This window comes from Schistocerca cancellata, chromosome 11 (genome assembly GCF_023864275.1).
Source record: "Schistocerca cancellata isolate TAMUIC-IGC-003103 chromosome 11, iqSchCanc2.1, whole genome shotgun sequence".
In the NCBI taxonomy this organism is placed as follows: domain Eukaryota; kingdom Metazoa; phylum Arthropoda; class Insecta; order Orthoptera; family Acrididae; genus Schistocerca; species Schistocerca cancellata.
Genome location: NC_064636.1, coordinates 91383282 through 91402266, shown reverse-complemented (window position 1 = coordinate 91402266; position 18985 = coordinate 91383282). Strand labels below are relative to the sequence as shown.

General features: G+C 41.9%; 1 protein-coding gene across 1 annotated transcript in view; it reads left to right on the top strand.

Moving 5' to 3' along the window:
- Positions 1-18985, top strand: part of LOC126108948 (procollagen-lysine,2-oxoglutarate 5-dioxygenase) — a 466456-nt gene that overhangs the window by 153414 nt on the left and 294057 nt on the right. Inside the window, exon 6 of the mRNA XM_049914331.1 lies at positions 13351-13550. Within this exon, the coding sequence (XP_049770288.1) occupies positions 13351-13550 (200 nt within the window). The remainder of the gene's footprint in view (positions 1-13350; positions 13551-18985) is intronic.

Genomic DNA, 18985 nt, shown 5'->3' with positions numbered 1-18985 from the left:
ATGGATTCCGGAAACAGCGATCGTGTGAAACCCAACTCGCTTTATTTGTTCATGAGACCCAGAAAATATTAGATACAGGCTCCCAGGTAGATGCCATTTTCCTTGACTTCCGGAAGGCGTTCGATACAGTTCCGCACTGTCGCCTGATAAACAAAGTAAGAGCCTACGGAATATCAGACGAGCTGTGTGGCTGGATTGAAGAGTTTTTAGCAAACAGAACACAGCATGTTGTTCTCAATGGAGAGACATCTACAGACGTTAAAGTAACCTCTGGCGTGCCACAGGGGAGTGTTATGGGACCATTGCTTTTCACAATATATATAAATGACCTAGTAGATAGTGTCGGAAGTTCCATGCGGCTTTTCGCGGATGATGCTGTAGTATACAGAGAAGTTGCAGCATTAGAAAATTGTAGCGAAATGCAGGAAGATCTGCAGCGGATAGGCACTTGGTGCAGGGAGTGGCAACTGACCCTTAACATAGACAAATGTAATGTATTGCGAATACATAGAAAGAAGGATCCTTTATTGTATGATTATATGATAGCGGAACAAACACTGGTAGCAGTTACTTCTGTAAAATATCTGGGAGTATGCGTGCGGAACAATTTGAAGTGGAATGATCATATAAAATTAATTGTTGGTAAGGCGGGTACCAGGTTGAGATTCATTGGGAGAGTCCTTAGAAAATGTAGTCCATCAACAAAGGAGGTGGCTTACAAAACACTCGTTCGACCTATACTTGAGTATTGCTCATCAGTGTGGGATCCGTACCAGATCGGGTTGACGGAGGAGATAGAGAAGATCCAACGAAGAGCGGCGCGTTTCGTCACAGGGTTATTTGGTAACCGTGATAGCGTTACGGAGATGTTTAACAAACTCAAGTGGCAGACCCTGCAAGAGAGGCGCTCTGCATCGCGGTGTAGCTTGCTCGCCAGGTTTCGAGAGGGTGCGTTTCTGGATGAGGTATCGAATATATTGCTTCCCCCTACTTATACCTCCCGAGGAGATCACGAATGTAAAATTAGAGAGATTAGAGCGCGCACAGAGGCTTTCAGACAGTTGTTCTTCCCGCGAACCATACGTGACTGGAACAGGAAAAGGAGATAATGACAGTGGCACGTAAAGTGCCCTCCGCCACACACCGTTGGGTGGCTTGCGGAGTATAAATGTAGATGTAGATGTAGATGTAGATTGAACAGTAGAGGTGAAAGACTACATTCCTGTCCTACATCCTTTTTAATCCGAGCACTTCATTTTTGGTTGTCCTCTCTTGTTATTCCCTCTTGGCTCTTGTATGTATTGTGTATTACTCATCTCCCCCTTTAGTTTATCCCTATTTCTCTCAGAATTTCGAACATCTTGCACCATATTACATTGTCAAACTGTTTCTCCAGGCCAACAAATCCTATGAATGTGTCTTGATTTTTCTTTAGTTATGCTTCCAGTGTCAACCGCAATGTCAGAATTGCCTCACTGGTGCCTTTGCTTTACTTAACGCCCAACTGATCATCATCTAACTCATCCTCATTTTTCCCCATTGTTCTGTAATTTATTCTTGCCAACAACTTGGATGCATGAGCTGTTAAGCAGATTGTGCAATAATTCTCGCACTTGTCAGCTCGTGCAGTCTTCAGAATCGTATGGATGATATTTTTCTGAAAGTCAGATGGTATGTTGCCAGACTCACATATCCTACACAGCAACGTGAATAATCGTTTTGTTGCCACTTCCCCCAACGATTTTAGAAATTGTGATGGAATGTGATCTATCATCTGCCTTATTTTATCTTACGCCCTCCAAAGCTCTCTTAAATTCAGATTCTAAGACTGGATCCCTTGTCTCTTATGAATAGATTCCTGCTCCTTCTTCTGTCATATGAGACAAGTCTTCCCCCTCATAGAGGCCTTCAATGTACTCTTTACACCTATCCGCCCTCTCCATTGCATTTAACAGTGGAATTTCCGTTGCAGTCTTAATGTTACCACCCTTGCTTTTAATTTCACTGAAGATTATTTTGACTTTACTATATGCTGAGTCTGTCCTTCCGACAATCATCTCTTTTTCGATTGCTTTACATTTTTCATGTAGCCATTTCATCTTAGCTTCCCTACACTTATTTATTTCATTCCTCAGTGACTTGTATTTCTATATTCTCTCTTTTATAGTGATTATACAGGGTGACAAAGAAAAATGGGAACATTTCCACAGTCCAATAAAACTAGAAGTGATGAAGGAAAGAAACTGCATTTTTAGTAATTGAAACCTTATAACTCTGCCATTTACGTAGCATTGAAGACATTTATCATTTTTTAAATATTACGTACTTCAGGCAGCGTCCTCCTGTACGAATGCATTTGTGAAATCTGCTGTTGAGATTCCTCATTAACCACTGCAACATCTCAGCTGGGATGCTGTGAATTGCAGCCCAAATTCTGTTTTAACTCTTCCCTCATCCAGGGTTCTTGGTCAAGTCATGTAGACTTAGCTCTTGAGGTGGCCCCACAAGGGGGGAGGGGGGGGGGACAAAGGGATAAATCTGGCAATCTAGGGGGCCAGGGAATGTTACCGAATCATGAGATGACACGGTTGCCAAACAATTCTTGCACTTACGCCACTGACTGCCGTGCTGTGTGTGTGTGATGTCGTTCCGTCCTCTTGAAACCAGGCTTCTTGAACGTTTGGAAGGTTGTTCAATGCAGGTGTAATGAAAGTTACACCACACCATATTGACACTTTACTAGCATGTAAAGGGCGATCATGAATGTCATTAGGATTTGTGTTTGCCCAGTAACGGTAGTTCTGTTTATTCTCATAACCTGTGAGATGAAAATGTGCCTCATCCGACATCCACAACTTGTTTAGAAATTCATCGTCATTGTTTATTTTTGTTATCATTTGTTGACAGAGTCCTAATTGCAACCGGTAATTGTTGTCCTTCAATTGTTCCACCATCTGTAGTTTGTACGGATGAAATTTTAAATCAAGATGAAGAATTCGGCAAACACTCTCCCAGAACATTCCAACCACCGCTGCCTGCTTATGAATTGAACTCCGTTGGCTCCGTAAGACAGACATGTGTACAACATTAATGTTCGTTGGAGAGCACACACTTTTTGTTCGTCCTGTTGGTTTCTTCTTGAGGGCAGATCCAGTCTCTTCAAAGTTATTAATCCAACATTTTACCGCATGTTTCGATGGAATGGCATCATGACGTCCTAAATTATAAAAACTCCCTCTGCGCCGCTACCAAACTACCATTGTTTTTGTAAAACATTTTTATGGCTAACGCACGCTGTTGTCCATTCCACTGATCCACTATTATTGAAATGACAGACTGTTTACTCACTAACTGTCACAAATCTGCAGTGCTGCCACCTTCCCATGGCTACCTCTACTCATTTCAAACATTCCCATTATTCTGTGTCACCCTGTATATGGGATGAGCATCATTTTTTGAAAACTTTCCAATGCTCACTTGCTTCTTCCTCTGTCACTTTTTTTCTGGTGTCTGCAGCCATGTTGTACCAGCCTCACCACACTCTGTAGTCTCCTGATTTTTTCCCTGTTTTCTTTCTCAAAATATTCCCTCATCGAGTACACGAATTCGAGAGCTCGGCTATGTAGCACACTTTGCTTCCTGTGTTTTACTTTCATTTGTTGTATTTACACTGCACGTCACACTGGTCATGCTTTAAAATGACATATAACAGTACATATACAAATAATTTCTGAAACGAAATAAACTTTGAACTAGATTTCTAGTCAGACAAAGCGAAATGACAGTATCGGTTTTCAGCAAGAAACTCACTGTTACAAAGGTGCGTATCATTTTGCAGTTACCAAAGACTTATCTCCCAGACTATAGGGACATCTGTGGGAAGAGGTGTATTGTCTTGTGCAAGTAGATGTGTGTTGAGTGGCAACAGGTCCATATATTAAGCATTTGTAAAAAAAATAATAGAAAGAAGACTTGGAAAACTATGTTGAAAAATAAAGTTTATGTGTGACAGTAGTCAATAAAATAAGATTTGTATTACTACATGAATTGCATTGTGTATTATGGTTTTTGGAATCCTGACAATCACTTACAATAACCGTATATACCTTGCCTTGTTCATGGTCTGATTTATGAGACACAGTGTGTGTGAACAAGTGGTCCATGTATAGATTGAGCAACACTGGGGGCAGGCTACAACTCTGTCTCACTCCCATCTCAACTATTGCCTCCCTTTCATGCCCTTCTACTCTTGTAACTACCATCTGGTTTCTGCACAAGTTGTAAAAACCTTTTGCTCCCTGTGTTTTATCCCTACTGCCACAAGAATTTCGAAGACTGTATTCCAGTCAGCATTGTCAAAAGGTTTCTCTAAATCTACAAATGCTATAAATATAGATTTATCTTTTTTATGCTATCTTTTAAGTTAAATTGTAGAATCAGTATTGGCTCATGCATTCCTACATTTCTGTGGAACCCAAACTGATGATTCTTGAAATTGTCTTCATTGATTTTTTTCATTTATCTAAATTATTTGTGTCATATTTTGCAACCTTGATTTATGAAATTGGTAGTTTGATAATATTCACACCTGTCAACACCTGCTTTCTTTGGAATTGCAATTATTACATTCTTTTTGATGTGTAAAGGTATTTTTGTTGTCTCATTTATCTTCCACAACAGGGGGAATAATTTTGTCACAGCTGGCTGTCCCAAGTAGAGATGGGTAGTTCGCGAACGAACGGGTGCAAAGGAACGGTTCACCAAGATGAACGAAAGGACTGCACTCGCCGTTCTTCGCATGACCACCTGTCTCAATTCCACTGCCGACTCCTCCTAGTTAGTTCAGTATCCAGTTGCTCGTTTCGTTCCCTGCGCTCACCTAGTTTACATGTGTTCCAAACTGTTCTTGCACTTGGTTCTGGCTATTCAGCGTCCACGACCGGTAATCAAAAAGTGTTTTATAGTTTCGTAAATTACATAAAAATTACGTTGTATGTAATAGGTACGTCTTTTCAGGTAACAAAAGGGCATATCAGCTCACTTCATTATATCTATGAACAGCAGAAGACATACTTATAACAAGAAAAGTGTTTTGTTATTCATATATTTTTTGGTTTCATCGGCTTAATTTAGCAGCTAACTTTCAATTATTTGCTTAATTTTTAGTGTACGAAAACTCATATAAAACGATTTTCGTGTATCTTTCATATACAAAACATTACATTTAGGAAGGCTCTAATTATTTTTAAATTTGGTTGTTTCCAATTTGCGTTACCTGCTAGTTTGGTGTATTTGAAAAAAAAGAGGAAAAAAAAGTGGGTTGTGAGTCATTTTGGCTCAGTAGGAAAAGCGGTGCCTCTCCATTTGAAGAGACATAGATTGCCATAAAATCGTATTTACTTATTATCTCAAAAACATTTGTTTAGAAGGAGCTTTCAAACCAAAATCTTTACCACTGCGAACTTAATTATTATTATTATTATTGCTGCATTAACTTTAATAATGTAAAGTAAAAACCTAATTTTTACTAAGCGTTTGACGCAAGTATGAGAAAACCACATTTTATTTTATGCTTCCATAAAGTCTCAACTTCCCCTATGAACTCAGAGACAACGTGAAGTATATATAGCGTGCAAATGATTATTGTTTACAACGTAGCATAGCTATGTAGTGGAAGTCAAAATGAAGAATTTTATACTAGACAGTTGTGGTCTATTAAGTTGGGACACAGCCACCAACAGGTTTACAAGACTACATGAGCTATAGCCCATGTGCGTTGCGTGAGATTTTCATGTTCTCTTCTCCAGCTCTCTACACATCATTATCGATTGTTTTGCAATTGTTGCTTGCATTAACTTGTTATTTCTTCACTGTCTAATTATTACATGTTTGCCTGTTTGTTGTATCTGCTAGTAACAGGCAACACATCGTCCGTAATTATCGAACAGTCTGTACCCGGGGCCGGTTTTCCGTGAGCCACCCTATATTATTTCCCTGCGATCAGCCACACAAGGCTACGGTTGGCTAAATGAGAGGTTCTGCAGAATCACAGAAGTTACTTCTAAAAGTGTATAAGAATTCTGTAATGAATACACTCCAGGGGGTAGGCAAGTGCCACCTCTTGGTGCCCTCCATCCTTCAGTCACCTACACTACTAGTTTCCAGTTTTTCATAAGAACCATATACCAAGCACAAATGAATGGTGAGTGAGTGAAAATGAACGATTCCCAAAAAAGAACAATCAGCAGTGAACTAGTTCTCAAGGATGAACGAGTTTGCCCATCTCTAGTCCCAAGGATCTCAGCAGTTCTGAGGGTATGTTGTCTACTCCAGGAGCCTGGTTTCAACATAGCTCTTCCACTGCTTGTCAAATCCTTCTGCCACATCATATGTTTCAGCTCATCTTTGTGTATTTCCTCTTCTTTTTCTGTGATATTGTGGACAAAATGCCCACTAGAGCTGTTGAAAATATTTGTTATAGGATTCTGTATGGAATGCCCATTTATAGGTTACAGTTTCTTAATACAGTTAAATTGTCTAGAAATTTTCTTAAGTAGTAGTACTTTGTGCAGTGTATTCTTCAGTGCCTCGAATTTCAAAGGCGCTGATGACCTTGACGTCGAGTGCCCGTAAGCCCAAACCCACACACACCGACTTCAAACGGTGGATGTTTCTGCCCATTTTTTTAATTATAGATTTTCTCAGAAGTGACATTTTCTGTAATGGTTGGCTAAGTGAGTGTTAATTCTTCTCTTCATCACAGCAGTATATTGTTCCCACAAGTGCACATAATTGCATACATTTTCTACAGCTTAAGGAATTAATCTCTTTACCTGAGCGCTACTGCCAGCAAGAGTGATTTCACGGTCCAATGAAGAACAGCAGCAGCCCAGGGGGAGTGTTATCGTAACCATTATTAGTGAGATTACTTACTGGATTGTCCAGCTGTAAGGACAAAACTATTTTAAGCCCATCAGGAAGGTGGATGAATTCCACAAATATGAAAAATCTGTAATGGAAATCTGAAATGTGCCTCTTCACTGCTGCATGTTCAATGACTTGTCTTCAAATCAGATGCCACGAAAAGATGAAAGTTTACTAAGCTTATAGTCTTGATGATAGCTTCATTGTCTTCTTTAAAGGCATGATGGTGTCCATGGGTTCTCTTCTAGTACAGAGAAAATCAACTGATGAAAGGAATCTGAAAATCAGGTAATTCTTGATATACCAAATGAAGCAAATTACTTAAACTTCTAAAAATTTGTATTCTGCAGCATTTGACATATTACGATGACACAGTTTCAACAAATACATCTGCTGTCTTCCATTTTCAGCCATTTCCTGCCGAGTCCACCGACAGTAAAGAAGAGGAAGAAGAAGGGGGGGGGGGAGAACAAAAAAAAAAAAAAAAAAAAAAAAAAAAAAAAAAAAAAAAAAAAAAAAAACTGTGGATGGAAACAAAATTAAAACACTACAAAACAGCCACTCAACCTGAAATAACATACACAAGTGAAACCATCTTCAAAACAACTAACAGTGCACAAATAGACAAAATACTCAAAATAGAGAGAAGAATCATCAGATCATCAGAACGTGCATCAACAAATTGTACCAGAAAGATGGACACTGGAGAGTAGCTACAAATGAAACAGACTACAAGGAAATAGAACGGTAATGAGTACAAACAGGAAGAAATGCATTTCATTTTTCATACATCTAATCAGAACACCAGAGAACAGGATCATCAGGAGAAAAATAGAAAAATTGTGGAACAATAAGTGCAACATTAAGTGGATTACTGAAATCAAGGAAGATATGGATGAGCTACAGATTACATTGGAAGACCTTAGAAACAAAACTGACAAAATCAGGAAACTCACAGACAAACAAACCAGACTGCAAACGAGAATCAACAAACAGACAATAGGAAGGGTCATTTCCGATGAAGAAAGAGGGATGAGGTCTGAGAGAATGAAGAAGTACTGGGCTGGCAGGAAACTGAAAAGTTCTTTGTATAAAGTTGGCTAGAGAGGTCCAATGAAGGCCATAAAATGCAGGTCTGTAGTTGTGAAACAAAAAGTTTTGCAAGATTATCTGAAATGTTGCCAATAAATGGAATTTTGCACCAGGCAGATTGCTGTTAGCCATTGTACAGAAGAACTGTCATTTTACTATCTTTCTTTTTTCGTAGTACAGTATCAATCACCCGCCAGGTTAGCGGAGAGCACTAATGCATCGCTTCCTGGACTCGGGTAGGCGCGCCGACCTCAAATCGGATCTGCCCTGCGGAATAACGACAGAGGGCGGTGTGCCGGCCAGCCTGGATGTGGTTTTTAGGCAGTTTTCCACATTCCACTAGGTGAATACCGGGCTGGTCCCCACGTCCCGCCTCAGTTGCACGGCTCGCAGACATCTGCACACATTCACACTGTTCCATGGATTACACTAGTTGCAGACAGTTGGGGTACACTAATTGCGTCCCGGGGGGTATGGGGTGGTGACAGGAAGGGCATCCGGCCACCTCTTTAAACTAACCTTGCGAAACCTGATTATCCGTGCCAACCCTGTGTAACCGCAGGAATCAGGCACAAGCAATAGGTACAATAGTATCAGTCGGGGCAGAGCTACAGCCATTGCTGGAAGCCATATGTTTGATGGTTTGTAATTCTTTTTGAAAGACTGATTCAGATAATGGAAGAGATATCAGGGATTCACCATTGAATGGAAAGCTGTATGTTTGTGACTGTGTGGATTCTGGGAGCTGGCAGGGATTGCCATCTCTGTTGCAACGGTTTTTCTGCGAATGCTGAATAAATCTCACCTTGTGCTAATATCTATATTATGGTCCATAAAATTTATAGAAGATCCTCTCAACTCCATTGTAAACATAATTGTCCTGTGTTGTGAGTTTACATGTAGTAATAATGTTTGTAAGTGTCTAGTGGTTCTGGTCTACAAACAGAGCACATTATCCACATATCTGAACCCCCACTCATTTTTGCAATACAATAGCTCTTTCAAAATCGTTTTGATATGTGGAATACGGTGGAACCTATATATATTACATTTTTTGAGGGACCCGGTAATTGTGAATGCTGTATAGAGGAAAACACTATGAAAGAGGAAGACTTCCAATTGATAATTATATAACTTAAGACAAATTTTATTGAGGATATGGTACATAAAAATGCAGTAAATTGTACAAATTAAAAATAATTAGCTCCAAAAAATTGTTTTTATTAGTTAAATTGTAAAATGTATCTTAAGTCAAATTTTCACAAAAATCTGTGAAGTGGCCTAGCTTTAACGTTATATTGCTAGGATCTTTTGAAGTAATCAGTTTTCTTCCTATTTCTTCTGGATTGAATCAGAACCATTTCTTGTTCTACGTGAGGAAGTTGTGTTAACTGCTGTGTGCTCAGCTTTATGGGCCATAATAAACCGCCTGATTGTTTCAAATCCTTCAGCTGCTTTAGCATATGAAGGCACTTTACTATCACCTTCATTTTCACTTCCATTTTCATTGCTTCTGTCAGGAGTCAATTCTTCAACACTCAGCACTCCTGTGATGGCCACATCATCTAAAGTCACAAAATCCTATTGCTTACTTGTGCTTTACTCCAATTCACTGCACTGCAGTAGAGCCACCGTTGTTTTCACTACAGATGTACACTGTTTGCTCACACTAAACACAATAAAACGGTGCCAACGCGGCAGATGGCAAGTGTGACACGTGTCACATCACTGGATGCTGATGTGTGACTCGTGCCGAGCACAGCCTTTCGGGCTCTCTGCGAATCCACAGAGGGGAAAACAGTGCGTCTAAATCCACTCTCTTAAATGTTATAAAGAGGGAAATATTTATTAGGTTTCCAAAATTATGACAAAAATATGAACGGTGCATGGAGGAAACTGTGGTATTGAGGAAGCATAGTGCAGACAAAAGTTTAGCATTGCATACAAGTTGCTACAAAAAAAAAAAAAAATCAGAAAATTTCATTGTAGCAGTCAAACCAGTAGCAGTAAGACATTCTACCACTAAATGTCTCGAGGTACACATCTTAGCTATTGCTGCACAAAGTTGCGTCATCTTTGGCAAATGCAGTTGTGAGTTGTAGTGCTGCTTGTCAGGATGTGTGTCACAGCTTCTGCAAATTGTGAAATGGATTACATGAAGGGGCAATGGATTTGCAATAAATCCTGTTTCAAGTTGAAGAAAATTGCAGTTGAAATCCACCACATGCTGACAAAGGCACTTGATGAGAGTGCACTGAGTCAAGCAAGAACGTTTGAGTGATTGGAGCACTTTAAGGAATGCCGACAATCTGTGGAAGATGACAAACAGTCTGGTCAACTGTCAACGTGCACAACACTGATAATAATCGCAAAAGTGTATGATGTATGTCACAAAGACTGGAGGCAGGCAATTCACAGTGTTTGTAAGAGATTTAGGCTGTTGTACAGTACGAATTCTAGCCATTAAACTGACCATTAGATGAATTGCAAGGACGTTTGTCCCTCAGCTTCTCAGCACTGACCAACGAAACTGTAGGATTCAGACGTGCAGTGAGCTGCAACAAAGAGTTTGAGAGTGTCCAAAATTGTTACCCAGTGTCATAACAGGGGACTATTCTTGGTTAACAATGAAAAATGCCATTTTCCCTGAGACCAAAAAAGTTCGACAAGTTTGCGGTGACGTGAAGTCAGTGCTGATCAGTTTTTTTGACGTAAGAGAAATAGTGCGTAAGGAGTTTGTTGCACCTGGTCAGACTGTGAATAGCCAGTTTTACTGCAAGGTTTTGAGGCTACTGATGGAAGATGTTTGGACCAAATGGCCAGAGTTGCGGAATAAGAAAGACTGGTTGGTGCGCCGTGACACTCCACCCGCACACATCTCCCTTGTTGTGAGGGGATTGCCAGCCAAAAACAACATGGCAATGACTCCCAACTTCCATACTCACCAGACCTAGCACTGTGTGACTTCTGCCTGTTCTCGAAGATTAAAATCACATTGAAAGGGTGATGTTTTGGCTCAATTGAAGACATCCGAGTGGAATTGCCACAGCTCTTGAACGCCCTTTACCCTGCGGACTTCCATCAGTGCTTCCAAAAATGGGAATAATTCTGAGTTTGTTGCATACGTGCCTGAGGTGACTACTTTGATGCTGACAGAGGACATTAGGACATAAGTAAAGTTTCATGGTGTTAACAGTGAAATTGTTTAATGTTTTGGACACCACTTTGTATATGGCCTCTCGGTTGGGATCAGAAAATATGGACGTAACATAGAGGAAAACATTATATGGAGGAACGTTATAAAGATGTTTCAGTGTATAATCATTTGAGTGTGAAATAATTAATTTTTATGAGCCTCGATTTATATGAATTTATTTTTATGTAAATATACCAGAGAAGGAAAGTTGCTACTCATCATATAGTGGAGATGCTGAGTCACAATAGGCACAGCAAAAAGATTCACGCAACTTGCACACATGTCTGCAGTCTCAGAGAGCTCAAACAACACTGTGAGCAGCAGCACCAGTGCATGATGGGAGTGGCGACTGGGTGGGGGTAAGGAGGAGGCTGGGGCAGGGAGGGGGAGGGATAGTATGGTGGGAGTGGTGGACAGTGAAGTGTTGCAGTTTAGATGGAGGGCAGGATAGAAGGTGCGGGCAGGGGGTAAGTAGCAGAAAGGAGAGAAATAAAAATAAAAATAAATTAAAAGACTGAGTGTGGCGGTGAAATGACGGCTGTGTAGTGCTGGAATGGGAACAGGGAGGGGGCTGGATGGGTGAGGACAGCGACTAACGAAGGTTGAGGCCAGGAGGGTTACGGGAACTGGAGCAACTTAATTGCATTCTCCACCAGGGTTTCAATTACCTCTTGTCGTGTCCTGAAATGAGAAATGTCCTGCCCACAACCCTTCCCACCCCTCCTACCATGGTATTCCGCTGTCCACCGAACCTACACAATATACTCGTCCGTCCTCACATGACCCCTGCTCCCAATCCCTTACCCTTGTAATAGACCTAGATGCGAGACCTGTCCCATACATCCTCCTACCACCACGTACTCCAGTCCGGTCACTAACATCACCTATCCCATCAAAGGCAGGGCTACCTGTGAAACCAGTCATGTGATTTACAAGCTAAGCTGCAACCTCTGTGGTGCATTCTATGTAGGCACGACAACCGACAAGCTGTCTGTCCGCACGAACGACCACTGACAAAAAACGAGTGGACCACCCTGTTGCTGAACTCGCTGCCAAACGTGATACCCCTCGTCTCAATAACTGCTTCACAGGCTGTGCCATACAGATCCTTCCCACCAACACCAGCTCTTCTGAATTGTGCAGGTGGGAACTTTCCCTGCAATACATCCTACGTTCCCGTAACCCTCCTGGCCTTAACCTTCGTTAGTCGCTGTCCTCAACCCATCCAGCCCCCTCCCTGGTCCCATTCCAACATTACACAACCGTCATTTCACCACCACACCCAGTCTTTCAATTTCTTTTTATTTCTCTCGTTTCCGCTACTTACCCCCTCCCCCCTCCGCACCTTCTCTCCTACCCTCCGTCTAAACTCCAACAGTTGACTGTCCGCCACTCCCACCATACTACCCCTCCCCCTCCACGCCCCAGCCTCCTCCTTATCCCCACCCAGTCGCCACTCCCATCAGGCACTGGTGCTGCTGCTCGCAGTGTAGTTTGAGCTCTCTGAGACTGCAGATGTGTGTCCAAGTTGCGTGTGCATGTGTGTACTGCTGACAAAGGCCTTAATGGCCGAAAGCTGTGATTGCGTGTATCTTTTTGTTGTGCCTATCGCAACTCGGCATCTACACTATACGGTGAGTAGCAACTTTCCTTCTCTGGTATGGTTACATTCCATCCTGGATTTTCCATTGTTTGATTGTATTTTTATGTAAACAAAGATACTGATGAAACTTCCTGGCAGATTAAAACTGTGTGCCCGACCGAGACTCGAACTCGGGACCTTTGCCTTTCGCGGCCAAGTGCTCTACCACTAGAGCACTTGCCCGCGAAAGGCAAAGGTCCCGAGTTCGAGTCTCGGTCGGGCACTCAGTTTTAATCTGCCAGGAAGTTTCATATCAGCGCACACTCCGCTGCAGAGTGAAAATCTCATTCTGGAAAGATACTGATACCTGCAAGTATCGAAGGATTCCTAGTGTATCAGGTGATCGATTACATTACTAACCGTTGTACTCGCTTCTGCCACTGATGTAAACCTCGACTTGTCGTGTGTCACCGAAGTTGCTCCTTCACGATGTGGTGTACAGGAGGCGCTGTGTTAACAAGCGAGTGTTCTGAACGTGGCTGTTGTGACCCCACAGGAGACGTGGAGCTGAGGTTCAAGGGCCACCGCTCGTACCTGCAGAACACGGCGTACAACACGGTGCCGCTGGCGGTGCACGGGAACGGCCGCAGCAAGGTGCTGCTCAACACACTGGGCAACTACCTGGCAGGTGCCTGGCATCCCGAAGAGGGCTGCGTCGCCTGCTGGGACAACACCCTGTCTCTGGATGGAAAGAAGGTGAGTTGTGACCAGTACACGGGATCTGAGCCACTCTCACACAGTGTGTTACAGTTCTTATTTGTTTTTCCTTGTCTCGAGCGTACATATCGGTCCCCTACCTGCATATCCAGTCAACTCCTCAGAGCCTCACAGTTTGGCGTCTCACGAGGGACCGCACCTACTTGTCATCACAGATTTTGTGGGAAATAATTGGTATATACAGAATGAAAGTACAGGGTGATTCAAAAAGAATACCACAACTTTAGGAATTTAAAACTCTGCAACGACAAAAGGCAGAGCTAAGCACTATCTGTCGGGGAATTAAGGGAGCTATAAAGTTTCATTTAGTTGTACATTTGTTCGCTTGAGCCGCTGTTGACTAGGCGTCAGCGTCAGTTGGTGCTAAGATGGCGACCGCTCAACACAAAGCTTTTTGTGTTATTGAGTACGGCAGAAGTGAATCGACGACAGTTGTTCAGCGTGCATTTCGAACGAAGTATGGTGTTAAACCTCCTGATAGGTGGTGCATTAAACGTTGGTATAAACAGTTTACAGAGAATGAGTGTTTGTGCAAAGGGAAAAGTTCTGGCCTACAGTATCTGGAGATGTTAGAGAATTGGCTGTTCCCTCAGCTCGAACAAGAAGCACAACAATTCATATTTCAGCAGGATGGAGCGCCACCACATTGGCACTTATCTGTCCGTAACTACCTGAACGTCAACTACCCGAGGCGATGGATCGGCCGCCAGGCAGCCCGTGACAGAGCACTTCATCACTGGCCTCCAAGAAGCCCTGATCTTACCCCCTGCGATTTTTTCTTATGGGGGTATGTTAAGGATATGGTGTTTCGGCCACCTCTCCCAGCCACCATTGATGATTTGAAACGAGAAATAACAGCAGCTATCCAAACTGTTACGCCTGATATGCTACAGAGAGTGTGGAACGAGTTGGAGTATCGGGTTGATATTGCTCGAGTGTCTGGAGGGGGCCATATTGAACATCTATGAACTTGTTTTTGAGTGAAAAAAACCCTTTTTAAATACTCTTTGTAATGATGTATAACAGAAGTTTATATTATGTTTCTTTCATTAAATACACATTTTTAAAGTTGTAGTATTCTTTTTGAATCACCCTGTATATACAGAAATGAAAGTGACAGAAGAGGGAACTCAAGATTGCTCAGTGCTTAGAAAAGATAGCACTTTTGGTGTGGGTTAGGCAGGGCACAAGTCATTTACGTTTGCATAGCTTACACATGAGGTTGGTGCAGTGCAATGAGTATAGAATGATACTGTGAGAGTTGTGTGCTTATTTTATTTTATTTTATTTTATTTGACATTACCTAGACTGCATATAAACTGAAATAATGCTCATTATACAGGGTGGTTCATAAAGAAAGAACATTGCAGTTGTTTGCTACAGACAAACTGTGAAAGGCAGAAACCATTGTGCACGTCACTGGATCTGGATAGAGGAAAGTTGAAAGTTGTGTGTTCACACAGACATCATACCACACCCTCAACATGAGCACCATGCATTGCTCAAGAAACATTGAAACGGTAGTCCATTCCATTCCACCCTCAAATCAACATATCCCCGTTCATTGAATCGACAGCTTCACCAGTTTGATTTTTCAGATCTCTAAGGGAAGCTGCAATAGGTTGGACGAAGACTCGGTTATTTATGTACCCCCACAGAAAGAAATTGTAAGGTGTAAGGTCTGGCAGGCCAAAAGCGATGAATAACGTTGTGTAGTCTACCTCTTCGAATCTAGTGTTGTGGGATGGTCTCGTTAAATAAACGCCGCACCTCGAGGTTAAATAGAGGCGGGGCACCGCCGGGCATAAAAATGAAATCATTCTAATCTTCGTAAAGTTCAGGAAACAACCAGTTTTGCAGCCCGTTCAGGTACGAAGTTCCTGACGAAGTTTCCTCCGCAGAAAAGAAAGTTCCATTGACTTTGTGAACATAAATGACACAAAATGCATTCATTTTCAATGAATCTTTCTGATGTTCAGTGACGGTGCCAGGATTTTGTGACCGCCAAATTATTACATTATGGTGGCTTAGTTTACCTGATAGACAAAATGTTAGTTCGTTTGGAAAGCTGTGCTGTTGGGAAAACGTGTCCTCTACCATATCCTTTAGTAATGAAGTGTAAAATTTGTACCTTCCGTTACGGTTGTCGACATGCAATTGCTGCATTAACAGCAACTTGTAAGGCTTCATATGCAAGCGTCATTTCAGAACACGCCACATCATTGTTTTAGGGAGCTGAAGCCCCTGGAGTGGCTGTCTTGTGGACTTTGAGGGGGGCTCCGTATCATCCCATCTCGGATACTCTCAACATTTTCGTGAGCTTTTCCTTTGTGTCCACAGCTAATTTCCAAACACTTGAAATCTGTTATTTCTTTTTTGAATCACCCTGTATTGTGTTTGTTAATATTTTCATAAAAGACATGAAAAGGAAAGGCAAAGGAAAATTTGCGATTGCAAATAAATTTCAGGGAAGGTATTGTGAAATACAGTGCCCATGAGGGCTCTGCAAATATCTTCCTGAGAACTGATTGCAATTAAAGTACACAGGACCTTTTGTTGTGTGCAATTTGCTACCAAACTGTCCATTGAGAGAGAACCGTTTAGGAATGTAAACCATGTATTAAAAAATGTGTGCAGGATGTCGAGAAAATTACTGCTTCTTGTTTTTATGATGAATATCACCCTAGCATTTGTATATTGTCAACTGAAAATAAAAATATTTCATTTTATGTAAGAAGTTCTCATCTATGCATTGTAATCACTTCCTGGATATTTATTTAGAACCTCAAATTTTTCTTCACCTTTCATCTTCATGCCTTTTCTGAAAATACTAATAAATACAACATACTGAGCATTGTTTCAGTTTATTTGCAGTATGAGTAACACAAAACTTAATGATAAAAAATGTTTCTGTATACAGTCTTGTCTACATTAACCGTTCTGCACCAGCTGCTGCCTGAAAACTGTGCTAACACAAATGGCTCATGTCTCACCCGACCAGCGCCAAAAATGCATTTTTTTTTTTTAATTTTTTAATCCCCCCCCCCCCCCCCCCCCCAATAAACCCAGCCATCAGCAGCTCTCTCTTCTGTCACTTTAATATCTGGCTGACCCCAGCATATACCAATTATTTGAATACTGAAGCTGTTTTCAGGGATTGTGCAATTGATGTACATTATTCAGTTTATGCAGTGAAATATCTCTTCCCATATTTCGTAACACTGTAAAGAATACGATAAACAGGACCAGTTTCATATTCACACATCTTATACACACCACTATCTCCGTACGTAAGCTTAAGAACAACGTCTTAGTGCTGTGGCAGTCTAATCAGTGAACACAGTAATGGGATTAGACAGTAGTAGAATAATAAAAGGATCAGTGCCCTTGATAATGTTTTGAATAAAATCCAATCATTGAAAGAATCAGCTGGTAAACCAAATCCAGTAGTTAAATCGGAACTGTTCAGAGAACTGTTTTTGTGGATAGTTTGCACATACACTACTATATGATGAAAACTATCCGGACACAGCCAACAACATATGTTTTTGATATTAGTTGCATTGTGCTGCCACCTACTGCCAGGTACTCCATATCAGCAGCCTCGGTAGTCATTAGACATCGTGAGAGAGCAGAATGGGGTGCTCCGTAGAACACAAGATTTCCACACTCCTAAACATCACTAGGTCCACTGTTCCCGATGTGATAGTGAAGTGGAAATGTGAAGGGACACGTACAGCACAAAAGCGTACGAGTCGACCTCATTTGTTGACTGACAGAGTCCGCTGACAGTTGAACAGGGTCGTAATGTGTTATAGGCAGACATCTATCCAGACCATCACACAGGAATTCCAAACTGCATCAGGATCCACTGCAGATACTATGACAGTTAGACAGGAGGTAAGAAAATTACGATTTCATGGTCAAGTGGCTGCTCATAAACCACACATCACACTGGTAAATGGCAATCGACGCCTCGCTTGGTGTAAGGAGCGTAAACATTGTACGACTGAACAGTGGAGAAACGTTGTGTGGAGTGATGATTCACGGTGCACAGTGTGGTGATCCAATGGCAGGGTGTGGGCATGGCGAATGCCCGGTGAACATCATCTGCCAGCGTGTGTTGTGCCAACAATAAAATTTGGAGGCTGTGGTGTTATGGTGTGGTCGTGTTTTACATGGAGGGGGCTTGCGTGCCTTGTAGTTTTGCGTGGCACCATCACAGCACAGACCTACATTGATGTTTTAAGCATCTTCTTGCTTCCCACTGTTGAAGAGCAATTTGGGGATGGCTATGGTATCTTTCAACATGATCGAGTGGCTGTCCATTATGGACAGCCTGTGGTGGAGTGGTTACACGAGAATAACATCCCTGTAATGGACTGGCCTGCACAGAGTCCTGACCTGAATTCTATAGAACACCTTTGGGATGTTTTGGAACTCCGACTTCGTCCCAGGCCTTACCGACTGGCATCGATACTTCTCCTCAGTGCAGCACTCCATGAAGAATGGGCTGCCATTTCCCAAGAAATCTTCCGGCAGCTGATTGAACGTACGCCTGCAAGAGTGTGCGCTGTCATCAAGAGTAAGGGTGGGCCGATACCATACTGAATTCCAACATTACTGATGGAGGACGCCACAAACTTGTAAGTCGTTTTCAGCCAGGTGTGCGGATATTTTTGATCACATAGTGTATGTGTTGCTGATTTACTCTCACAACTGCGAGCCTCTCAAAGCTGTTAACGTGTTCACCTATGTGCCTTTCACACAGGTGTTACACTGTTACTTGCCAGTCATGTTGTTGTTGTTGTGGTCTTCAGTCCTGAGACTGGTTTGATGCAGCTCTCCATGCTACCCTATCCTGTGCAACCTTCTTCATCTCACAGTACCTACTGCAGCCTACATCCTTCTGAATCTGCTTAGTGTATGCATCTCTTGGTCTCCCTCTACGATTTTTACCCTCCACGCTGCCCTCCAATACTAAACTGGTGATCCCTCGATGCCTCAGAACATGTCCTACAAACCGGTCCCTTCTTATTGTCAAGTTGTGCCACAAACTTCTCTTCTCCCCAATCCTATTCAATACCTCCTCATTAATTATGTGATCTATCCATCTAATCTCCAGCATTCTTCTGTAACACCACATTTCGAAAGCTTCTATTCTCTTCTTGTCCAAACTATTTATCGTCCATGTTTCACTTCCAGGCACAGCTAAACTCCATACAAATACTTTCAGAAACGACTTCCTGATACTTAAATCTATACTCGATGTTAACAAATTTCTCTTCTTCAGAAATGCTTTCCTTGCCATTGGCAGTCTACATTTTATAACCTCTCTAATTCGACCATCATCAGTTATTTTGCTCCCCAAATGGCAAAACTCCTTTACTACTGTAAGTCTCTCATTTCCTAAT